This window comes from Myxocyprinus asiaticus, chromosome 12, assembly GCF_019703515.2.
Source record: "Myxocyprinus asiaticus isolate MX2 ecotype Aquarium Trade chromosome 12, UBuf_Myxa_2, whole genome shotgun sequence".
NCBI classification, from domain to species: domain Eukaryota; kingdom Metazoa; phylum Chordata; class Actinopteri; order Cypriniformes; family Catostomidae; genus Myxocyprinus; species Myxocyprinus asiaticus.
Window position 1 is genome coordinate 47,224,152 of NC_059355.1, and position 23,518 is coordinate 47,247,669.

At 37.8% G+C, this 23,518-nt stretch overlaps 2 protein-coding genes across 2 annotated transcripts in view; one reads left to right on the forward strand and one right to left on the reverse strand.

Annotated features, from left to right (window-relative positions):
- The window catches only part of LOC127448973 (uncharacterized), a 222,445-nt gene that overhangs the window by 71,999 nt on the left and 126,928 nt on the right, over positions 1–23,518 (forward strand). The gene's annotated exons all lie outside the window — the stretch shown is intronic.
- Positions 1–23,518, reverse strand: part of LOC127448953 (voltage-dependent calcium channel subunit alpha-2/delta-2-like) — a 282,297-nt gene that overhangs the window by 62,766 nt on the left and 196,013 nt on the right. The window contains exons 7-8 of the mRNA XM_051711950.1: positions 7,586–7,717; positions 7,156–7,213 (exon numbers count right to left, since the gene is read on the reverse strand). Of these exons, the coding sequence (XP_051567910.1) occupies positions 7,156–7,213; positions 7,586–7,717 (190 nt within the window). The remainder of the gene's footprint in view (positions 1–7,155; positions 7,214–7,585; positions 7,718–23,518) is intronic.

A 23,518-nucleotide genomic window follows, 5' to 3' on the forward strand; every position in this document is an offset into this window, starting at 1 on the left:
AGAATAATGTAAAAGATCACATAAGCCTCATCTCATAGTGAAATCGGAAAGAGTAGGTCTACATTTCATTAGCAAAAATCGGTATATGCTTACCGAAATTTAAAACACTGCCCCAGTGGCCAAAGCAGTAAGTGTTATAGTGCGTATAGGCACGTGTGAGCTCCATTTATGTCCAGGAGAGGTCGCCAAAAGCTAGTTGTGAAGCAAGTTCCTTTCAGCTGTACAGGATGTAATACAGTGAAGAGGAAGGCAGAAACTCTACCCCCTAACCCAAACCTAAACCTAACCATTAGTGGAGTAAAAATGAAATGTTAGGGGGAAAAGTGCAACCTCCGAATCATGCTTGTCACAGATTAAGTGAACGCGTTTACTTCCATACGAACCCGGGTCTGCCAGTCGAGCCACATGGGAAGGTGAGAAACCCTGAAAATGTAAATGCCATCTGCCCATTTTCTTAGCATATATTGTGGTTAAACTATCGCCATAATACTGCAAACTTCAGCACACACATAGTAAATGTGTTAACCTAGTAAAATGCCACATCGACCTGTCTATAGGTTTAGTTGGATATAAAATGGTCTTTTGGAAAGGCTGGAGGGGTGAAAAAACTCATCACAAAATGTTCCATTTTCAAGAGACGACAGAAAATACATTTTCCAGGAAGGTAAAAGCAAGGACTGATATTGTAATGTGCCTCGCTTTGCTTTGATTGTGTCCCTCAATAGGAGAAAGATATTGGAAAACATGAGGTACCTTTATCAGGGTGCAGCGTGGGTAGAAATCAGTGCATTACCTTTGAAGGAAGGGGACACCTCTGTGAGAATATGTGCATGCTCTCTGACCTTTCTTTTTCTCTCTCTGCGTCTCACTCGCTCTCATATTCATGTCTCATAGTCTTACAGTGAAAGTGCCACATTAAAACTAGTCAATTATAGCTGCTTATCTCAGCTGAAATGATACGGATGACTTACATATGTGCACTGCAGCTGGTGATTTCTGTCACATTCTGCAGGTGTGAAACATCTCATGATGGGGTTTATTTAATACTTTAATTGTGTGGGGCCTGGGTAGCTCAGTGAGTATTGATGCTGACTACATCCCCTGGAGTCGCGAGTTTGAATCCAGGGTGTGCTGAGTGACTCCAGCCAGGTCTCCTAAGTAACCAAATTGGCCCAGTTGCTAGGGAAGGTAGAGTCACATGGGGTAACCTCCTCGTAGTCACGATTAGGGGTTCTCGCTCTCAATGGGGCGTGTGGTAAGTTGTGCGTGGATCGTGGAGAGTAGCATGAGTCTCCACATGCTGTGAGTCTCCGAGGTGTCATGCAAAACGAGCCACGTGATAAGATGTGCGGATTGACGGTCTCAGAAGCGGAGGCAACTGAGATTTGTCCTCCACCACCCGGACTGAGGTGAGTAACCGCGCCACCATGAGGACCAACTAAGTAGTGGGAATTGGGCATTCCAAATTGGGAGAAAAAGGGGATAAAAAATTATAATTTTTAATTTAAATACTTTAATTGTGTGTGTACAGGAGTTAGGGCTGGGTGAAATATTGAATATCGACAATATATTTGCAATGCTTTTCCATATGTTTTTATGTATTTTTTTTCCCCATCCCAGCTTAATATAGACAACTACAGATAACAAGTTATATGTTGCTTAGTTGATTTTTCTGAAATGTGTAAACACTGTGGCTCTGTGGTGCTATGAAAACATTGCTCTGTTTATTTAAGTTTATTTGAATATAGAGATATATATTGTCTTGCCCTAATAGAGCTTAGTCTTTTTGTATACAGTATGTGTGTGTGTTTAGGGATTTATTTGTGTGTGTACGCATTGATGAGATTATTATTTTATGGACTGCTGCTCTCTCTGGTCTCCTCTGGATGTGTGTTTCAATAGATTGAATTAAGATTAAAAACATTGAGGGCTGTGAAGCAGGTAAGCTGTGGAACAGAGAGATTTTGTCTCATTTTTATTTATTCCATTTTTTTTCATTTTTTTTTTGGCAGATTATTCAATAATTTGATACTGAGATAGACAGATCTGAATTGGTGAATGACAAGTAACTTTTTACTTTTAGGCTTTTATAAACATAAAACCTAAGAAAAATTGGATACAGATGATTTCTGGGAAAACATAAAACATTAAAAAGAGTTCAAGACATAGGACATAGGCTAACCCTGTCAGTATTTTGACGAGACCAGTCCAAAGGGAACTGACATTATTTTTTTCAGACTTGTTTAAATCTTTTTTTCTCATTTGAGATCAATTGATATAAATTGGACATAAAATCGTAATTCTATCTTGTAAAGATTGAGATCGAGAAAGCAATTCCACATTTTAAATCTAGACAGTTTTAATAATTAATGCTGATCTTAGTTAAACAAAGTAACACACTAAAAATAATCTATTATCATGGTAAAACCACATTTTTGGACATGTACCATGGTAATTCCCTTGGTATTCTTTGGAGTATGTTGGAGCACCATGTAAATACCATGGTATATGAATATGGTAATTATTCAGTACCATGGACATGGAATAAAAGCCACAAAAATCCAGAATTTATTTCATGGGTTCTTTAATTTGATTCAAATATATTAGGAAAGAACAAAAACAGGACAGGTAGGCCAAGCCCTGGACTCCATCTTTCTTCTGTGGCGTCATGGTGTTTGGTTTTGAGCAGCTGCCATAATATTTACTTAGGAGCCAGATTTACTTTTCTAAGAAATCAATATGTGCTTCTGCTATTCTGAATATATCTGCTACGCTGGGCTGAACCTGCACGGTAATGGCTTCTCTGTAACGTTCAGATAACAAAACATACACCTCTCTCTGTTTCTCCTTCAAACTCTTCCAATAAATCCTCACATTCTCAGCTGCCTTTCACGATTTCTCATTTAAAGGAATAGTTCACTCCAAAATTGAACATTCTGTCATAATTTACTCACCCTCATGTTGTTCCAAGTCCCTTTGACTTTCTTTCTTCCGTGGAACACAAAAGGTATTTTAAAGGTATTGTAATGCATTAGAATGCATCCTTAAGGCCTTATTATACACCTTCAGTTATACTGCATGTTCTCGTAAATAACTACATTAATAATTAAAAGAAATATAGTCCCTATCATGTAAACTAAGGTTAATAGTTGGCTTCTGTGGGAGCTGTGCAGTGATATTCACTATAGCTTTGTGAACAGGTGTTTGCATCATAGTTAGGCTAATATATGACACATGGCAGATGGAAGATTTTCAGTGAATAACGATTTCAGTCTGTCGTATGGCTTCAGGTCAATGAGAAACGAGTTGTTTGGACTACCTTTAAGAAACTTTTATGGTGCTTTTGCATCCTTTTTGCTTGAAAGCTCCAGTTCTCATTATTTGTAACTGTATAGAAATAAATGACCAGTAAATACAAATAAAAAAAATATCTCCTTGTGTATTCCATAGAAGAAAGAAAGTCATAGGGGATTGGAATAACATGAGGGTAAGCGAATGATGACAGAATTTTCCTTTTTGTGTGAACTACTCCTTTAAATCTTTGCCCTGTTTTTCTTTTTAACCCCTTCTGTCACTCTCTGTGCCGTCCTTTGCTAACACGTGTAGACATATGTTATAATAGAAGCTTGTTTATATTTATGTCAGTGCAATTGGAGACAATTAAGTGTGTTGACTGGGCATTGACTGACATTAAGAGTTAACGGTGAGAGTGTCAGAGCGCTAATCGCCCCCACCAAAAAAAAAAAAAAAAAAAAAAACACCCATAGAAAGGAAAAATCACAAATGAGATCTCATTAATATCTCAGTTGTTTCAGCTATGAGATGAAATGGAGAGAAAATATAGACTTTTGCTGAAGACTCTGGATTTTTCTCTTGAGAAAAAAAAGCATTTATTACTCTTTGCTAATGTTAATTTACAAAAATACAGTTGTTATTTCATGTTAGTTCGGAGTACATTAACTAATGTTAACTTATGCAACTTTTGATTTAAAAAATGTTTATGTTGAAATTAACATTAACCAAGATTAGTAAATGCTGTAAAAGTATTGTTCATTGTTAGTTCATGTTTACTAATGTACTTAACTAATGATAACAAATGGAACAAGATTGTAAAGTGTTACCATTTATCTTAAGCTATGCTGTGCACATTAATTTTATAGCAAATTTAATAAATTTGTGTCATAACAAATTTTAGGAGAAAGATTTGAGAAAAAGTTAAACAGCACTGAAATGTTACATTCTATTTTTGTATAAATAGAACGTCTTTTGTCACTCAAAAATTGAAAGTGTTCTTGTGCAACTTATACATCTGTTGTAAAACAGATGATTTTGCTGGAAACAAATATATTCTCTCAAATGCATGCCCATTGTAAACAGCTATATTACCTTCTTTTTAATAATATACAGTAATATTACCAATTATATAATTTTATAAAATTACTATAATATTACAATTAAACTTTCTTTGAAGTTTGTATATACAGTATAATGCATTATAAAGGTATTGTAATGCATTAGAATGCATCCATAAGGCCTTCTATTACACCTTTAGTTATATGTTCTTGTAAATGACAAAATTAATAATTAAAAGATATGTTGTGGGTGCAGTGCAGTGATATTCACAGTAAGCAATGTGAACAGGTGTTTACGTCATAGTTCATATATTTTAGCATGGCTAAAGAGCTTTATTGACCAATCAGCATCAAGAACTGGAAAAATTTGCTGTATAATACAATATATTAAAAGTTTCCTCCAAGTTTCCTCTGAACTCCTGCAGTCTGCATTGGTTTGTTTGTATAATGATTTGCTGAGGTAAGCAGCCGGCTGTTTTTTGAGAGGCTGAACCGGTCAAGCCGTGTGAAGAGTGTAATACACAACAACAGCGTGGTGGCCCATAATCACGCAAACCTGACCTGACACGTCCTGACTCCCCCTGCTGCCACAGCCCTGCCAATCAGGAAAGTGGGTACAGGTTGCTAAGCAACAGCCTCAAAAACGTCTCTCTTAATGTGTGCGGGGGGTTAAAGAGCAGTGGGCAGTTGCAAGCAAACCACGAGTGAAACATGCTTAGATGTGCAAACACACGATAACACAGAACAGACACCTATATTTAAGACACACATGTGGCTCCTGTTATGCAGTACCTTTTCAACCTTTTAAAAAAATGAATATGCATGTGTTGTATTTTAAGAAAGTTTTTTTTTTTTTTTATGTATACTTGACTTTCAGAAATATGGTCTGGTCAAGCTCAAGCATTTCAACTTTATTTATTATAACTTGATTATTTACACAATGGCAAGAAAATAAACAGGATGGAAATAAAAAGCTAAAGTTAGCTTACATTAAGGGTTCTCGCCATCCACCGCGGCAACCAAGCTCAACTCAACACGCACCCCATCGAGAACGAACCACATTATAGTGACCACGAGGAGGTTACCCCATATGACTCTACCCTCCTTAGCAACCGTGCCAATTTGGTTGCTTAGGAGACATGGCTGGAGTCACTCAGCACACCCTGGGATTTGGGAAAGACATTTTTTTAATAAACTTAAACATAAAAAAACCAACAGTTTTTCATATCTGCATTTTCATGCCTATGACCGATCTGCTGATAATTGGCTGATAAACATCGGTGGCCAAGACACTGGTGCATGCTTAATTGAGGACGCAGGAAAAATCTAAAAATTGGTAAACAAATGAAACTATATTCTCAAGATTGATTAAAGGAAAACAATTTAGAAACACCGGAAGTTTTTACTTTTAGAGACTGGCAAAAACACCCGCTCAATCCAAAGTAATGAAATGATTTAAAAGTCAGCCTTATTTTAATTTAATTGTGGTATTATAATAAAAGAAAACTAACTAAAGTGATTTCCATCTTTACATTTTGTCATATTTTATCCAATATTTAAAGACAAATATAATAGGTAGATGAAAATGTACTGCATAGAGGGAATGACACATCTATAGAAACATTAACAGCCTTTGGAGCAAAGTGCCAATAGTGTGCTCCTAAACAATTTATCATTCCTACACTTATATACTTTTCATTTTTCTCCAAGCCCACCCACTTGCAAAAGCATTAAAGCATCTCATTAAGTCTGTAGAGAGCCTGGCATCAAAACAGCAATGACGTTCAACTCCCTTTGGCTCATCAGCAACATGAACACTTTGTCGGCCAAACAAGCTTACTAGCTGTGTGGCTGTGTCATTTATCTTTAGGTTAACAGCTTTTACAGGTATATTGGGGATTCTATTTTTTTTCTTTCTTTTTTTTTTTTTTTCACAAGAGACACTCTCCCTGAGTGTAAACTTAATTACTCTGTCAAAGAAGAAGCTCAGTAGTGCCTTGCTAACACTGCCCTGCTCTGGGAAACACTGTGGCAGGCTCATCTAGCCATGGACTGGGGTAACACTCAAAAACCTGAGGAGTTGTTTCCAACTTTTTTGGAGCGTGTTGCAATCATCTGATTTGAAATTGCTGTCCATTTTCAAAAAACAATGAAATTCACAAGGAAAAACATAATTTAATGTTTAGTTGTAGTGCTTTCAATATAGCAAAGGGTGAATATAATTTACAAATCACTGCTTTTCATTTTTATTCGCATTTTTCATACTGTCCCAACTTTTTCGGAATTGGGGTTGTAGTTGTGATGTAATGTATGATCTCCATAGGCATAGGGTGTCTTATTAATTGTGAAACAGTGTTTTCTTAATGGCATGAATTGTACTGAAGGCCTAGACTTAAAATGCACAGACCGCCACTGGATAGCATGCAAATACAGATGCAGGGTATGTTTCCATGGGCGTAGTTGGAACTGAATATGAATTTGCCCTGGAGTCCATCTAAAATGTGACTTCAAGTGATTTTCCTTATTTTACCCTCACTGTAGTTCTTTTCCTCACAGACACTCCAAAGCGATTTGAGGCAAGCTCTTCGCAACTCGACTGACCCTGTTGAGAGCAGCTGACACGTATTGACCCCCGGTCCGGGCGGTACTGTAAACTGCGGCAGTCCGACTTAATTTGAACTTCACACGCTTGCTTGCTCTTTGCAGGAGAGGCCACCGGGGACTCAGCGAAAATAATGAGATCAAAGTCAGACTAAATGGAATCTTTCCTCTGCTGGCTGAATGTGAAGGCGACAGTACTCACCACGGGCGTCTCCTCACATCATACAGATCAATCTTGTTGGGTGCTCTCCACGGAGTGGCTGGAGAGGAGATATTAAATGAAAAGATAAGACTTGCTTATAGAATTCTACAGGAATGGATGTACTGTGATATATAAAGAATGCATCATCTGAAAACGCATTGCGTTTATTTTAAGCATCTTATTCACATGCAAACATCTTATAAACATCTTAAATAGAGCGCAATCGCAATAAAACCAAAATAAACATCACAAAAACATCTGCTGAATGTCGTTAAAACTTACTGGGAGCGTTTTCGCAATATATAACGGATGAGCAAACTTACTACATATTATATCTTCCACATGAAAATTAAGAACATGTGCTATTAGAGAAGTAGAATGACAGTGTGCTGCTATAGATATCTGTGATATTAAGTCCTGTGGTCTTTACCTGGGTAATATCTGGTGACACCAGTGGCACTGCCAAACACCTGCCAGCGTAGTGATGGATCTTCTCGACTGTTCTCAATGTAGACCCGCTCTAGAGCCTGAGTCCAGTTCAACTCATTCAGAATAGTGGGAGCTGCAGGGAACACAAATAAAAGGATAAACCCATTTTTATTCATTTTGATACATTTTGTAAGCGAAATTTTTGTCATTTCTTTCTCTTTTTCATGCCTTAAAGTTTAAACTCTTTAAATTACCATTGTGACTGAAATGTGCCTAATAAATATATAAAAAATCATTGTTTTCCAGTAGTAATATAAAAAACCAAGATATATTTACTTGCCAAGCATATTGACATATTTTTACAGGAAAACAAGACAAAAATACTAGAAATATGAAGAATATTTTATTTTATATATTTTTTTATTATTATTTTTTAATTTTTGCAGTGTGGGTATGCCCACAGTAAAATCCTATTGGTCCAAAATCCCACTCCAAATTAGGAGTCATTCACACCTGACTCATTACTGTGTCAGTCTGAGATGGACCTATTTTTTTCTATGTAAATGCTCTTGACGGACAGACTGGTTTTTCAGCGTTTACCTCTGAAGGATCTTGAGACACATACACTCTGTTCCATTTATTGTGCTGCATCTACTGTAGCTTTTCTTTAATGCAAAAACACATTTGGTTTAAACAGCCCCTTGTACAGCATTTTCTGTTCCAATAGGTGCAGAAAAATTCTTTCACACTGTACATTTACATTTAGTCATTTAGCAGATGCTTTTATCCAAAGCGACTTACAAATGGGGAACATCACAAGCAATTTTCCATTCAAGTGTCAACAATGTCTGCAGTATCACACTGCCATGTTGTAAGAACAGCTACAGAAGCTACAGCAGAAGAACAAAACAGACAAAAAGAGAACTTTATTTATTTATTCATTTATTATTAAAGAGAAGTATATATTACGGGCAGACTGCAAAAAGCACTGCTGCCATTTAGCTATCATCTAGCCTCTTCTAAATGAGCAAGGTATGTTAAGAAAAAGCGAAATAAGACAATCCACAGAGATAAGCCATTCCACATCATAACTAGGAGATTAAAGGTTAATATCATTCTAAAAGAAGAGGAATATGGCATTTAAGCTGTTCACAAACATCCTCATATGCACACATTGTTACAAACAATAACAGAATGAGAGGCACATATTTTTGATAAAAGATGAACACTGACACTCGCGTCAGAGGGCCATAAATATGAAAATATTCAGAGAAACACTTGTGGCTGTTCCAAACGGTCAGACAATAGTGTTATCCCTGTGGTGTCCAAGGCGAGCAATCAGAAATCAGGCCTGACCTTGTCGCTGTAGGTGGAGGGAGAAGTAGTGATCCTTAAAGGGATAGTTCTCCTGAAAATGAAAGTTCTGTCTTCATTAATTTCCCTCATTTCGTTCCAAACCAATAAGACTTACTTTCAAGTGAACGGTGACTGAGGTTGTCATTCTCTCTTTTTGTGTTCCATGGAAGAAATGACAGAAGTTTCATTTTTGAAGGAACTATCCCTTTAAGCTAGCACTGTAATTCATTTAGATGAAAACAACGTATTCAACATCCTTTTCGAACTGAATAAACTTTTGGCTGCAGTTTCCCAATGAAATGTCCAGCTGGGAGCGCCAAAAACGAGAGAAATGGTGTCGTAATCAGACGAGGTTTTTAATGTGAATATTAGATGGAGTAATGAGTAAAACGTATCTCCCCAACCTAAAACTTTAACCTAAACCTAACCAACAGAGATCTAATTCAAATAAAAGGTAGACACAAAACAGATATATCCTAAACCTACGCCTAAACCTAACCGATATCATAACATAGCAGTATGTTGATAATAATGTGAAAAATAAGTGTTTATAAAGTCATTGTAGTCATGATTTGTGTGAAAGTGAATAAAACGCACAGTTGTTGTAGCTCCTCTAGTGTTCATTTTACCAGGAAATGCAGCATGTAAAACTCAAGTTTGCAGAAATGTAGTTATAGTAACATTCATTCTATGAGACTAGGTTGCATACTTTTCATCGTACTCGAAGTGCACGGTGGACTTGCATTTCAATAGATTTTGCCAATAACATTTTGCTAAGCAAGTGACAAGAAACCTGTCAATCAACTCGAGAATGCGCATATGTATTAGCTGGTCTCCAAAGAAGTAGCTGCCCAGTCTGCCCGGGAGCGTTCCAAAGATGGCCGCCAAATGAACTGACTTGCCTTGAAAGGGACTTTGCACTAAACTAATAGGCATAAAAATAAAGAGCATGCACAAATATTGGGCACAATAGTCATTTTCTAATTAGATTGAATTATTTTTAACAAATACTTTAATACTGAATGAAATTTAATTATTATTACATATAAGAAATGTATAATCAACAATTGCCTCTCAACATCTTTGAAGGTCGCATAATGTTCCTGCCAAATGTTTGGAACAGACTCCGTGTCAGAAGTGCATCTATGATGTCTTTTTTTTCCCCCCAATTTGGAATGCCCAATTCCCAGTGCGCTTTTAAGTCCTCATGGTTGCGTAGTGATTCGCCTCAATCCAGGTGGCGGAGGATGAATCCCAGTTGCCTCCACGTCTGAGACCATCAACCCACGCATCTTATAACGTGGCTTATTGAGTGCATTGCCACCGCGGCATCTGTGCTCAACTCACCACGTGCCCCACCGACAACGAACCACATTATAGTGACCACGAGGAGGATACCCCATGTGACTCTACTCTCCCTAGCAACCAGGCCAATTTGGTTGCTTAGGAGACCTGCCTGGATTCACTCAGCACGCCCTGGGATTTGAACTAGCGAACTAGCGAACTCCAGGGGTGGTAGCCAGCGTCTTTTACCACTGAGCTACCCAGGCCCCCGCATCTATGATGTCTTAAAATGCTGTCTAGGTAGGCAGCTCACTAGTTTTTGGAAGAGAAAATGGTTATATTTGATAATAAAGTTGGTACAGCAAGGCACAAGACTTCTCATATAAAAACACACAAGACAGTTTTGATAGCTTTCATTATTTGGCATAAAATAGCAGCTCAGTTTGACAGCTCAGTTTTTCCTCCCACGTGGCATATTTGATCTCAGAGAACAACTGCAACTTTTGTAACATATCTGTTGTACGTTGTTTGTCTCTACCTCTATTCCTGTCTCTTCTCGGCGGCTGTCTTCTCAGTTCACCTCTCTATTGTCCTGCTCTGTCTCTGTTTATTACACTCATGGTGCCAGTAATGTTTCTCCGTCTCTCATGGCCTACTTTAAACCTCTCTTTCACCAGTGTACAACTACCCACCTACATGATACACATGACCTGTCATTGCAAATCTCTTTCTCTGTTCATCCTCTTCTCGGTTATTTAATATCCTGCTATCTATCTATCTATCTATCTATCTATCTATCTATCTAGTAGTATATACTTTGTCCCTCTAAAATCCCCCTCGCGCCCACAGCCGTGTCCCCTCTCATCTTTAGCCCTTCATTCAAGCTGCTTGTTAATATTTAATAACCTCAAACACACACTCATAATCCCGTGCAGGTTTGTGAGCACAATCAGTCCAGTAATGGGCAGCTGATTACTGGGAAAACAGAAGGGATGGAAAACATAGGAGAAGTTTCTCTGATTTAATTATAGTGGTGAGTCAGGCCAGATAAGACTCTGAAAGTGCTCGAGTAGTTTCAGAGTTTGCGCTCACATCACGGCCATCTGAACTCAGCTCTAAATAAACAATCATTATCCATTTTGTCCCTGATTTTTAATCAGGCCTTGGTTGCGTTTGCTGACAGCCCATGAAATGAGGGGAGGAAGAGTATCTTTGACACTGTGAATATGAGGGTAAGACTAGAATACTCAAGCATTCACACACAACACGTGTATATTATTGGCTACTAGGGATGGGAATTTTAAGCAATTTAGCTATTCTTGTTCCTAGCCTGATTTCACTTAACAATTCTAGTTCTTTAATGGTCCTTTTAGTACTTTTAGTATCTCTGAAATAATCAGTCTTAAATGTGTGGTTGTTTCATCCACTTTTAGCACTTTGGATTTCTCAACTGGGCCTTTCTGTGTGGAGTTTGCATGTTCTCTCAGTGTTCACGTGGATTTCCTCTGGGTGCTCTGGTTTCCCCCACAAGTCCACAAACATGCAGGTTAAGTGAACTGGAGACTCTAAAACTGCCCCGCAGGTTAAGTGAGAGTTCCCCAGCCACTGGGGTTTGCATCAGGAAAATATGCGGTTCACGGATGGTCTGCTGTGGCTACCCCTAAAAGAAGAGCAGCCGAAAGAAGAAGAAGAAGAAGAAGAAGAAGAAGAAGGAGGAGGAGGATTTCTAGAAAGTAAAGTCTTGCTAAAAACAGCAGATTTATGTCATTTTTCTCATTTGTCATGAAAATTCCCACCACTAATTCTGTATTGTGTTTAACAGAATTTTGAAATGATGCTAGTGGAACTGACATTTTTAACATTTTTGAAATAAAATGATCGACTCTTTAGTCTTGCTAAGGCTAATTTTATGGCTAACATTTTGTGTATCCTAAATACAGAAAATTAAATAACATTTTCACACTTTTTGAGTAATTTGGCAAAATTATAGCTCGACTGCAATTGAAGCCCAATGAAATATTCTGCTCACAAGTGATATTTACCTTGATTTTTGTTTCCTGCAAACATCACTTATCTCATATTCCATCCCAAAAATGTTCTTCACTGACACTTTTGTCGACTTGGTTAACAAGTACACTAACTTTTTAACCTAGCTAATTGTTTGGAAATGACAGGTTGTAATTTTTTATATATTTACAGAAATCATTTTCACACAGTAAATATTGAAGTGGTTTATGTTTATTTCACTCTTTGTTTAGGTTATCATAGTTTTACACATGTAATTATTTGCATTTTTATAATGGATTCTCAAAGTTTAATATATTTAAAGTCTGGGTCTAGGACAAGGCTAAAACAGTGAAAATCTATACATAAAAGGCAATTGAAAAGTACCAAAAATAAGCGAGGAAGCCTTGTACAAAGTTTCCTATTCAGTTTTAATGTGACTGTCATATTAAAAAAAGAAAAAAGTTGAAATTGACGTTTTGGCCAGAAGTTGAAGAAACACCCATATGTATATGAAACATAAAAACAAAACAAAAGCAATACTATTTTAGGCAAAATATTTACATTTTGTTAATCAAATTACCATTTATTACAAAAGACGTTTATCTTTAGCTACTCATTTTCATACAATCAACCAGTCAGTAACTACACTGATTTAAATCTCTGTTCGCATCGTTGGAAAAATGCAGAACTGTCAACGGAACTCCAAAAAACAAAAAAGGGAACTGTTTTGAATTAAAATGGTCTCTCCGTTATATAGGATCAGACGAACAACAGTTAACTTTTTAGATAGATCTGAAATTGGATAAAACACTTAGTACAAAGTGAAATATACAGTTGTGCTCAAGGATATCTTGTTTAATTGTGTCTCAAAGTGTTCTTAAATGTCTCAAACAAAACTTTTAAATATGTTTAAGCAGCCGCGGCCCATGCAATTTAAGTCTAGGCCTTCAGTGCGATTCATGCCATTAAGAAAACACAGTTTCACAATGAATAAGACACTGTATGCCCATCATACATTACGTGGCAGTCAACTTATAATACCAATTGACATGTTAAAAACACATCCATGCACGAAAGCCAGAACCAAGGAGGTCTAATACCAAGAAAAAGCTCTCTAATAATATTTGCGATTTAAATTTTGCTTGAAATAAATTTTGTTTCATCAGGGTACACGGTTACTTTTCAAAACTTGATCGGACACTGAATGCTCAAGCAGCCTAATTTACATGTAGAAAACTCCTGATGTTGCTATAACAATGCAAAAAGCACTGACCAATTTGCTTGAAGTGAAAATCAGTCCTCCTTTCCTGTTTAATTAATCAATCGCACGATCATGCAGAACATCTCAGGTTTTTAAATCCATAAGGATCTCTTTCTCAATGGTGATGAGGCAGTGATGACAGCTGACTCATCAGCATCTCGCGCTCTTCACTTTCAAATTACGTACATCACTTAAAGCGTGATTGCATCACTCAAGGCCAGTAGAAGGCCTGGACTGGGAAATATCCTTAAGACCACACCCACAAGAACAAATAAATCAATCTGATTGGCTGATGAATCTGACAATCTGACTTTAGATGCCTATTCACTTACACTGTTGGGGGACTCTGTGGAAATTCTGAAGGCCTGACGGGGTGGAGCTCAGACTCACGCGCTGCTTCACCTAAGGAGCATGGCTTCGGGCATGCGATTTGTGAAACAGTTGTCACACTTTGCTTGTAAGCATCGAGGAATAAATTCTGATTGGATACATTTTTGTGTTTTTTGCTATTCGTTTGTAGATTAATTAGGAGTGGAAAGAGCTGAAAATACATAAGCAAAAAGGTCAATGAGAATGAAAGGATGAAAAAATATTAGTTACGCCAGCAGAGAAGGCTTTGCTGGCCCTGAGAAATCGCCACTACGTTTAAGATGAAATGTCATAAATCTTGCAAACTTCAGCAAATCTAGTAACTAGTTCTTCCCCGGAGGCGCTCATTTTGCCAGCCTGGACACTTATAAACATGATGCTGTTTCCCAACAAACCGATAAAAACTTCTGCACCCTGACTCTCAGAGACTGCGACACGCCAGCCAATCAGATTGTATGTTGCAGTTTTGCAAAAGCTCTGGCCATTTTTGTGTGCAATGAGCACTAGGAAGTCAGTAAACAGTCCAATCTAGGTAAACAGTGACAGCTCTCTACGTCAAATGTTTGGTGCAAGGACATCAAATGACAGTGAAATGTTGTAAAAGATCTTCAAAATATCCTGTATACAAGAATACAAACATTTAGATGCAACTTCCGACAAGCCCACGACCGCTAAAGGTTGCTAATAACAGTGTCAGACACTCTGAAGTGCAAAGAGACTTTGATTATATGTTGACATGAAATGCTGAAATCTATAATAGTTCTGTCGTGGATAAAGTTTTGGTTTTTATCCTTCCATGTAAGTGTTTAAATGTGCATATAAGTGTGTCTTTGACTCAAGGATACAATGACAGACACCCTCAGGCACACTGTTTACACCATTATCGGACACACAGAGGGGGGTAAGCAGATTCAACAACCCCTTAGTGGACAGCAATCGGGAAAATCACAAACACACACAGAGAGTTGGCAGGTCTTCTGAGCAAAAATATGAGGGTTGGGGAGATAAGAAAACAGGGGCAAAACAAAGGCCCGAGTTGATTTATATGTCTAGGATGCATCGCGACTTTCTCCGGACAGTTGATAAAAAGAAAAATATCCTCTGCGGGGAAATTTGTGGGTGGTCTGGTGGGACTGTCTGAGGCTCATTTTTCAAAACAAGAGCATGTGTTTATGCGTGTGATGCCTTTGAAAGCTAATGTAATCTATCAGGCACAATCCCTCAGACACATTTAAGAGCTGCATTTGTGCTAAATGTTCGGCCTGTTATGGAACATGGTGCCACATGAGGAGTGGCCCAGGTTATGAGGATGAATTATAGGGTGTGCTGTGGGTCAGCAATACTTCATACTGGACCCCGTGTCTCGTATTACTCAGCAAAAGAGCTCTGCGGGACTCATTGTGCTGGATGAGGACTGTTCAGGTTGAGTGAGTGTCTTATGGAGTATATTAATATACAGATGTGGGGGGATTTTAAGCATATACAAATCTGTGGGTAAATGTACAGCATGTTCAAACTTGTGCACAAGCTTATAAATGGATCGTTCCATGATAACCATGTTTTTGTTTTGTTTTGTTTTTTTCATAAATAAAATACAAATGTAAAAGTAATATTAAAAGAGATATATAAGATTAGTTCTTTAAAGATAAGGCAATAAAAAAATAAATAAAAAAAAATTACTTTTTTTTGTTATATAATAAAGCTTCTGACGTCAACAGAATATGGTAGAGCTATGTCCGCAGCCAGACTTTTGGTAAACATTGTTAAATGTAGTTTAAAATTGTAAAAGGATAAATGATCAAATTAATAATTTAACCTTATTCCTGTATAATATTTAACCTAATTAATGTATTAATGTACAATTTTAAAGGGACAGTGTTTGCAAGGCACTACTCTATTCTTTGTAAATATAAATTTAAAAAAAAAACTTTTATTGTGCAAAGCATTTTACAAATACATTTGACTTAAAAAAAAATAGAAATTATTGTGAACTTATTTTGATTATTTAAATTAAAAAAGGATTTAAAAAAAGGATTTTACATTTAAAATGTCTGTTCATGTCTCTTCGGGCTCTATTTTCGTGAGTACGCAAAGCGCAGCGCTACGACCGTGCGCAACGTCTTAACCAATTTTCGTGAGAGTGCTAATTTTAAGTGCAATTTTCGTGCCAGCGCAAAGTGTTTGTGCTATTGTGGGTGTATGCATGCAAACTGTGGGTGTACTGTACGTAAATGAAGTGGCGCAAAGCGCAAATTCCTATTTTTCTGAGAAATAGGTTGTTGCGTTAAGACGTTTCAATACCGTCTCTTAACTCAGCGCAAAGTTCAAATTCAGTTCCTGCAATTGCAGTTTGGAGACTCCACCAGCAGGTGATAATGTCCAATCATGTCCCTGGCAATCAGGGGTAATCACTTGAGATTTGTATTAAACATTCTAGTGGTCTTGGTTTATTTGTTCAATTATTTTTATTATTATTTTTATTGTTATGCTTATATGTATTATTATTAGGGGCCGGTGGAAGAAGGAGATACTAAAATGTTTGGATTGGGTATGATTTTTGTACCACTTCGTTATTTTGATTATATTTTGTTTAAAGAGTAATTTGAATTTAGAAATATTTTTGGTTAATTTTCTTAGTGTTTGAATACATGAATTACATTTTTCAAAATCAAAATCGAACGTTAGAAGTGAAGTGTGTGCTGATACAATCACTAGCCATGATTTGTGTGTCAGTAGATGAAAATGATTAATAATACTTGCATTCCCTGTAATTTAACTGAGCGTACATCCAAATTCAGAAGAGAATCACATTTTCTATGCGTAGAAAAGGAGCGTGTCACTGTCATAGAAATTTGCCTGGCATTCATCAAGGATGCAGTTAATGCACATTTCTATTCTTCTAATTAATTGCATACAGTCCATTTACACTGCCAACTTCTTATGAATGTTCTGTCTTTGTTTATATCACTGCTGGTGCTTGACAGGTTATGCACTATAATAGGAAGCAGATGGTGAAAATCCCGAGAAGAACCACAGAATTCAATTGCACTTAATCCAGCCCATTTGCGCATTGCGCGGGTGATTTCGCCAAACCTACATACGCCTAGACTTAGCGCATGCTTGCATGAAAATACCAAAATTTCATGGCCATGCCCACTGACTTTGCGCTTATGACTTATGGCATAGCGCTGCGCTTAACGCTAGTGCTCTTAAAACAGGGCCCTTCATGTCTGTAGAGTTACGCAAAAGATTGTTTTTTGTCAGTCAAATTACATTTAATTCTCTGAAGGTATCTATTGAAAACATTCATAATTCCATACAGTATATTAGTAAGATCTACGAAAGAATAATACTAAAATACTGCTAAAAGTAGCATCATTAAATTCAAATATTTCAAATATAATTTTTGACATTTTCTCAGCTGCTTTGCAACAGCTAAATTCACCCATTTTTATTAACCTTGAATTCCGAATGCAAACATGTTTTACACATTCACAGCCACCAAACTACTGTATGAGGCTAAATGTCACGCATGACTGACTATATCAAGGCCGAAGACAGTACAGCACATTCACTCAGTGACAGCAGTCCATACCAACACCTGTCAGAACAGCAGAACATCTGTCATAACAAACACACTGACCTCAGGTGATGGAACGCTGCTTTTATGTAGGCACACAACGCACATTTGACAGAGAAACGGCCCTCCACATCATAACGGCGCATTCTCTGGCCCTAAAGCTAAAAACATCATGCCATCATACATTCATGTATACACAATAGACAAATATGTTTCTGTTATCGGTTTGTGAGTACTGCATAGAAATACTTATTTCTCCAATATAGCATGCAAGATTAAGCATCCCAAATCTTAGTATAATAATAAAAAAAAAGCATGTCAAAGGTGCCTGGATGCATCAGGTACCATTTCCCAGATATACTATTTGAATTAATTTTTCAAAGTTTGAAAATTTCACAGGACTTTTTGTAGCCAAAATAACAGAAAACTTCAAACATTTGTGTGCATGCTTTTTGGGCTAATATTGCTCACAATCTCTTATGCAATGTGACATAATTAGTTTGCGTTTGTTCATTTTGGTACCAAAAGGCAATTTTATGCCGCTGCTTTATGTCCCAATGCTAGCATATTAACTTTACTACCTATATGTTCTTTTCACACTTAACAGAAGTTTGCAAAAAAAAAAAATAAATAATAAAAAAAAGTATTTATTCAAAATGAATGTTTTTATTCTCTTTAGAGTTCAGGTTTGACTATATCTTGGTCTGAATAATTAAATAACGCATCAAATTTGAAACAGGAATCAAAATGAGTTGCAGTTGTTTTAACCAAAACTGCCTTCCTTTTGAAAACAAATGTACTCTTTCTGGTGAGTTTTCGAAGTTTCAAAGTTTTACAGGACTTGAGAGAACTGGTTTGAGTCAGTTCGTTTGGGTACCAAAACACAATTTTATGCCATTGTTTTATGTCCCAATACTAGCGTACTGACTTCATACTTAAAAGTATACAGTTTACCAATACATACTTTTTATATTTGATAGAAGTTTGTGAAATGGGATTCATCCAAAGTGTTCTGAATGGTTTATTTCTTTTCAGACATACACTTTTACTTTATTCTGAGTTGATGAGTTAAATAATATATCAAATTTTAAGCAGGAATGAAAAGGAGGTGCATTGTTGAAACCCTTCATTATGAAAATTGTTAATAAAAAACCCCCCCAAAAAAACAAACATAAAAAAAACAATTGTAATAAAAATGGAAATTATAATATAAAAGTCAAATAATCGCTTGCTAACTAAAGCATGTCCATAGTTCCGTTCTGTCCATATGTACAATTCATCTTCCTCTTAAAAAACAATTAAATCTTTGTTTTAAAAGGCTACCGCAGTAAAAACAACAGCAAATAACTTCTTGCAGAAGGAAGGATCTCTGAATTGCCTCTGGAAAATCGAACAGAAAAAAAAAAAATCTTTAATTAAAATGATACTGTAACCAATAAACAGTGGAAATATAATTTGTGAATGTGCTGGTGAATGGCGGGAGGCGTTGGCTGCGTTAACGATTTTAATTAGTGTGGCGGAGAGCGATAGTGCTCCTTCACTGGGCAAGAGGAGTGGGGTGGGGGTTTGTATGGGAGAAACTGAAGAAAAAGGAATTTAAATCCACTGTTAATACAATTCCTGCTTCTTATTGTGGAGATAAATCTTAAAGGAAGCTCGGTTATACAGCTATTCCTACAGTGAGCAGAATATGAAATCTTGAATGGACATGCAGACAGATATCATGAGTGACATATATCTAATACTAGAGTTGAGTCTTGGTAATGACAAGGTCAGTCTGCAAAGAATTTTTAAAGATTTAAAATGGCATTGTAGTTATTTTACCACATTCTGTGTTGCCTGGGTATTTAATGCATTAAATCTGTATTCTTAATTCATTATAATGCATTCATAGTGCCTTACAATATACATTATAATCAGCTGAATGTTCTTGTAAATATTTGTAACCACAGTTATATTATATTACTTAATTCGTGGATACATATTTACAAAAATGAATGCATTAAAAGACATGATCAGCACCAAAATTGTATGTGTTATGTCATGTTTTTTAAATATTATGCGAATGTATATACTGTATCTTCTGCCACTGGTGGTATATTTCCCCTTTTTTCACCATAATAGTGTGCAGGCTTCTTATATATACATTCTATATGTATGTTAATTTTTATAATAACATATTCAGTTACATTTGTGTATTACGATTTACAACTCTACTGTATATTCAGAGTTACATTTATATATTCAAATTTACAATTAAATATTCCGATTTATAATAATTTATTCATATTTATAATTATATTGTATATTCAGATTTATAACTATAAATTTGGATTTATAGCTATATATTTAGGATTTATTTAAATACAGTATATCTGGATTTATATTAATATATTCAGAGTTACATATACACATTAATGACTTGCATTTATATATTCAGTCTTTCATCCACACACACAATTAGTCTTTCAATTTTGCTTTAATAACCACCACTTCCAGCAATATCTGCAGCAACAATGGAGGCCCAAAAAACAGAAATTCTGATGAAGACAGCTCCTTACAGAATGGATTTAAATCTAGGAAATTAATTCAGAATAATAACCAACTAACTTGATCAGTATTAGCATATGTCTCAGGAGCAGAGGTTTCCTGTCTAGTTGGTTAATCATCTTGGGAAATGACGCTATGATTGTCATCATCACTGGTGGACTTACAGTACTGTGCAAAAGTGTTAGGCACATACGATGTTTCACAAAAGCATTTGTCTTCAGATGGTTATTTATATCTTCAGCTTTAGTGCGTCAATAAGAAATATACATTTTAGACTCACAAACATTACTTTTGCAAATAGAAAAGAATAGAATAGAAGAACAGGGAGCCCTGCAATAGATGTCATTGCCCCCACAGAGCCCCCCGCTGAACATCGTGTCAGTCTGAGGTTACATAAAGAGACAGAAGCAATTGAGACAACCTAAATAGATAGAAGAACTGTGGTGAATTCTCCAAGAAGCTTGGAACATCCTATCTGCCAACAACCAAGAAAAACTGTGTCCAGGTGTACCTAGAAGAACTGGTGCTGTTTTAAAGGCAAAGGTGGTCACACCGAATATTGATTTAGCTTTGTATGACATTAAGTGATAAATGAAAACTATTTATTTCATTATTTTTGAAGACATCCTCAATATGCAACATTTTTCACAAGTGCCTAAAACTTTTGCACAGTACTGTATGTTAACTTGCATTTAGAGGAGTGGGCTAATGGACACAAACATCTTCAACTTGACACTGAAATGCTTTTAGAATATATTATTCACCAACTGTAACTGCATGACCAATCAACTTCCAAGATAAACAAAGTTATAATGAAGCTAGACTTACACTGTTTATGCTCTTCAGAGTCAGAGAAACAGCTTCAGGTATGATTAGCTGGCATATACATGTATGTGTTCTAAACATCTATATGGAGCACAATGGAATTTAACAGAACGTAGGGGTTTCTAGGCACATTTTTTAAAGTTGAATTATTTTTAACTTGACACAGTGGGCCCTATTTTAAGAGTGCTAGCGTTAAGCGCATCGCTATGCCATAAGTCATAAGCACAAAGTCAGAGGGCATGGCCATGAAGTTTTGGTATTTTCACGTAATCATGCGCTAAGTCTAGGCGCAAGTAGGTTTGGCGAAATTGCACACACAATGCGCAAATGGACTGGATTAAGTGCAATTTAATTCTGAGGTTTTCTCCGGTTATTATTCCACCATCTGCATCCTATTATATAGCTCATTCCCTCAAGCACCAGTGTAACTGGTCCTGCTCTTCCCACACCGAACAGGACTCGAACCGGCGTCTCTGGCATGGGAGGCGGGTGCAATAACGAGGAGGCTAAAGGCTCTAGCGTCAGTCGCTAGTGCTCCTCTTGAGGCCAGGGGAGTGAGGTTCACATACTGCATAGCTACCTACCAGCTGGCTTCCATTACACTCACCCCCTAACCCTCATTCCCATCCGAGTCACACCACCACTGTAACCGGTCCAGCTCTTCCTGCTCCGAGTGGGACTCGAACCGGCGTCTCCAGGCGTCTCCAGCATGGGAGGCGGGCACCCTAACAAGGAGGCTAAAGGCTACAGCCTCTAGCGTCAGTCGCTAGTGCCTCTTGAGGCCAGGGGAGTGAGGTTTACATATTGCACAGCTACCTACTAGCTGACTCCCGTTACACCAGCAATATAAACCAAGACAGCACATTCATAAGAAATTGGCAGTGTAAATGGACTGTATGCAATTAATTAGTAAATTACGTTACGCATTAACTGCGTCCTTGATGATTATCGGGCATATTTCTATGACAGTGACATGCTCTTTTCATACATACGGAAAATGTAATCATTTTTATCTACTGACACACAAATCATAGCTAGTATTAACAGTGATTGTATCGGCACGCACTTCACTTCTACAGGTCGATTTTGATAAAGAAATGTTTTTTTTTTTATTGAAACGATAAAAATAAACCAAAAATATTTCTACATTTAAATTACACTTTGTAGAGCCGAGGAGGGTGGGGCCAGGCTGGAATGACGCACGCCCGGTCCCCAATCAGCCTGATGGGGCGCGCGAGGGATAGAAGGCGGCCGGGGATGACAGTTCGAGAGAGAGAGAGAGAATTACAAGCAGCTGTACTGTGTGTTTATGGTTGTGTGTTTTTGGTTAAGTTTATTATTAAACTATTATTTATATTCTTAAGCCGGTTCTCGCCTCCTCCTTTCCACTGAAACCCCTTACACTGGTGCCGAAATCCGGGAAGGAGGAGGGATTCCCATCGCATAGTCCTCGACACTGCCGTCCACCCAGGGGAGCACCGCTGCCATCCGATGGGGGACGGACTAGCCCGACCACCTGGACGCGGGGAACGGCAGCCGTCCACGAGGCGAGTAGGGACGGGACTCCCCAAACACCTGGAGCGCGGAAGCCGCTGCTGGGGGTGGAGGAGTGCCCTGCCGTCCCCCGGGAACGCGGAGGGGTCGAGAGAAGACCGCCGTCCGACTGCCTGGAGTGGTAGGGCCGCTGCCAGGGGCGGAGGAGTGTCCCCACAGGACGCCGGGAATGCGGAGGGGCGTTCTGTCCGTTGGGGGTCAGAGGTCTGACTCCGGTCCGCTCGGGGAGGAGCGGCTTCCATCCGCCTGAGAGGGTGGAGGAGTGATCGTGGACCACGCAACGGCGCATCAGAGAACCGGTGAGTTTATTTTTCTCTCTCTCCTCTCTCTCTCTCTGTCACTCCGTGTTGGCCTTTCCCTCGCCTATTTTGTTTTGTTGTTGTTTTTCTCCTCCTGACTCCTCCCAGGTCGAGGAAGGCGGGGATGACCCGCCGGCAGTCAGGGCACATGGCACGCCCCCCCGGAGAGGAAGGGAGTATGTACGTCATGCCGGGGGCTCCCCGGCCTGAGGCAACGCCGGGAGGAGTGTAGAGCCGAGGAGGGTGGGGCCGGGCTGGAATGACACACGCCCGGTCCCCAATCAGCCTGATGGTGCGCGCAAGGGATAAAGGCGGCCGGGGACGACAGTTCGAGAGAGAGAGAATTACAAGCAGCTGTACTGTGTGTTTATGGTTGTGTGTTTTTGGTTAAGTTTATTATTAAGCTATTATTCATATTCTTAAGCCAGTTCTCACCTCCTCCTTTCCACTGAAACCCCTTACACACTTCAAACAAAATGAAAATATAATCAAAATATCGAAGTGGTCAAAAATCTTAGCCTACTAATTACTAATTTTACTCTCTCCAACCGGCCCATTTTACAGTGACTTAAAAATCACTCTACGACAACAGGTGGAAAAATACCTTTAGACTTACAAATCAGACCATAAATACAATTGTAAATTTAAACATAATAATAATAATAATTGAAAAATAAACCATGACCTATAAATAGTTTAACACAAATCTCATAAATGTTTATTTCATATAAGATGGCTACTACAACTCATCAGGGACATAATTTTATGTTCATCTATATTTTCAGAGTTTGGACATGAACTTTTTTACCACCTGCTGGTGGAATCTCCAAACTGCAAATGTAGGAACTG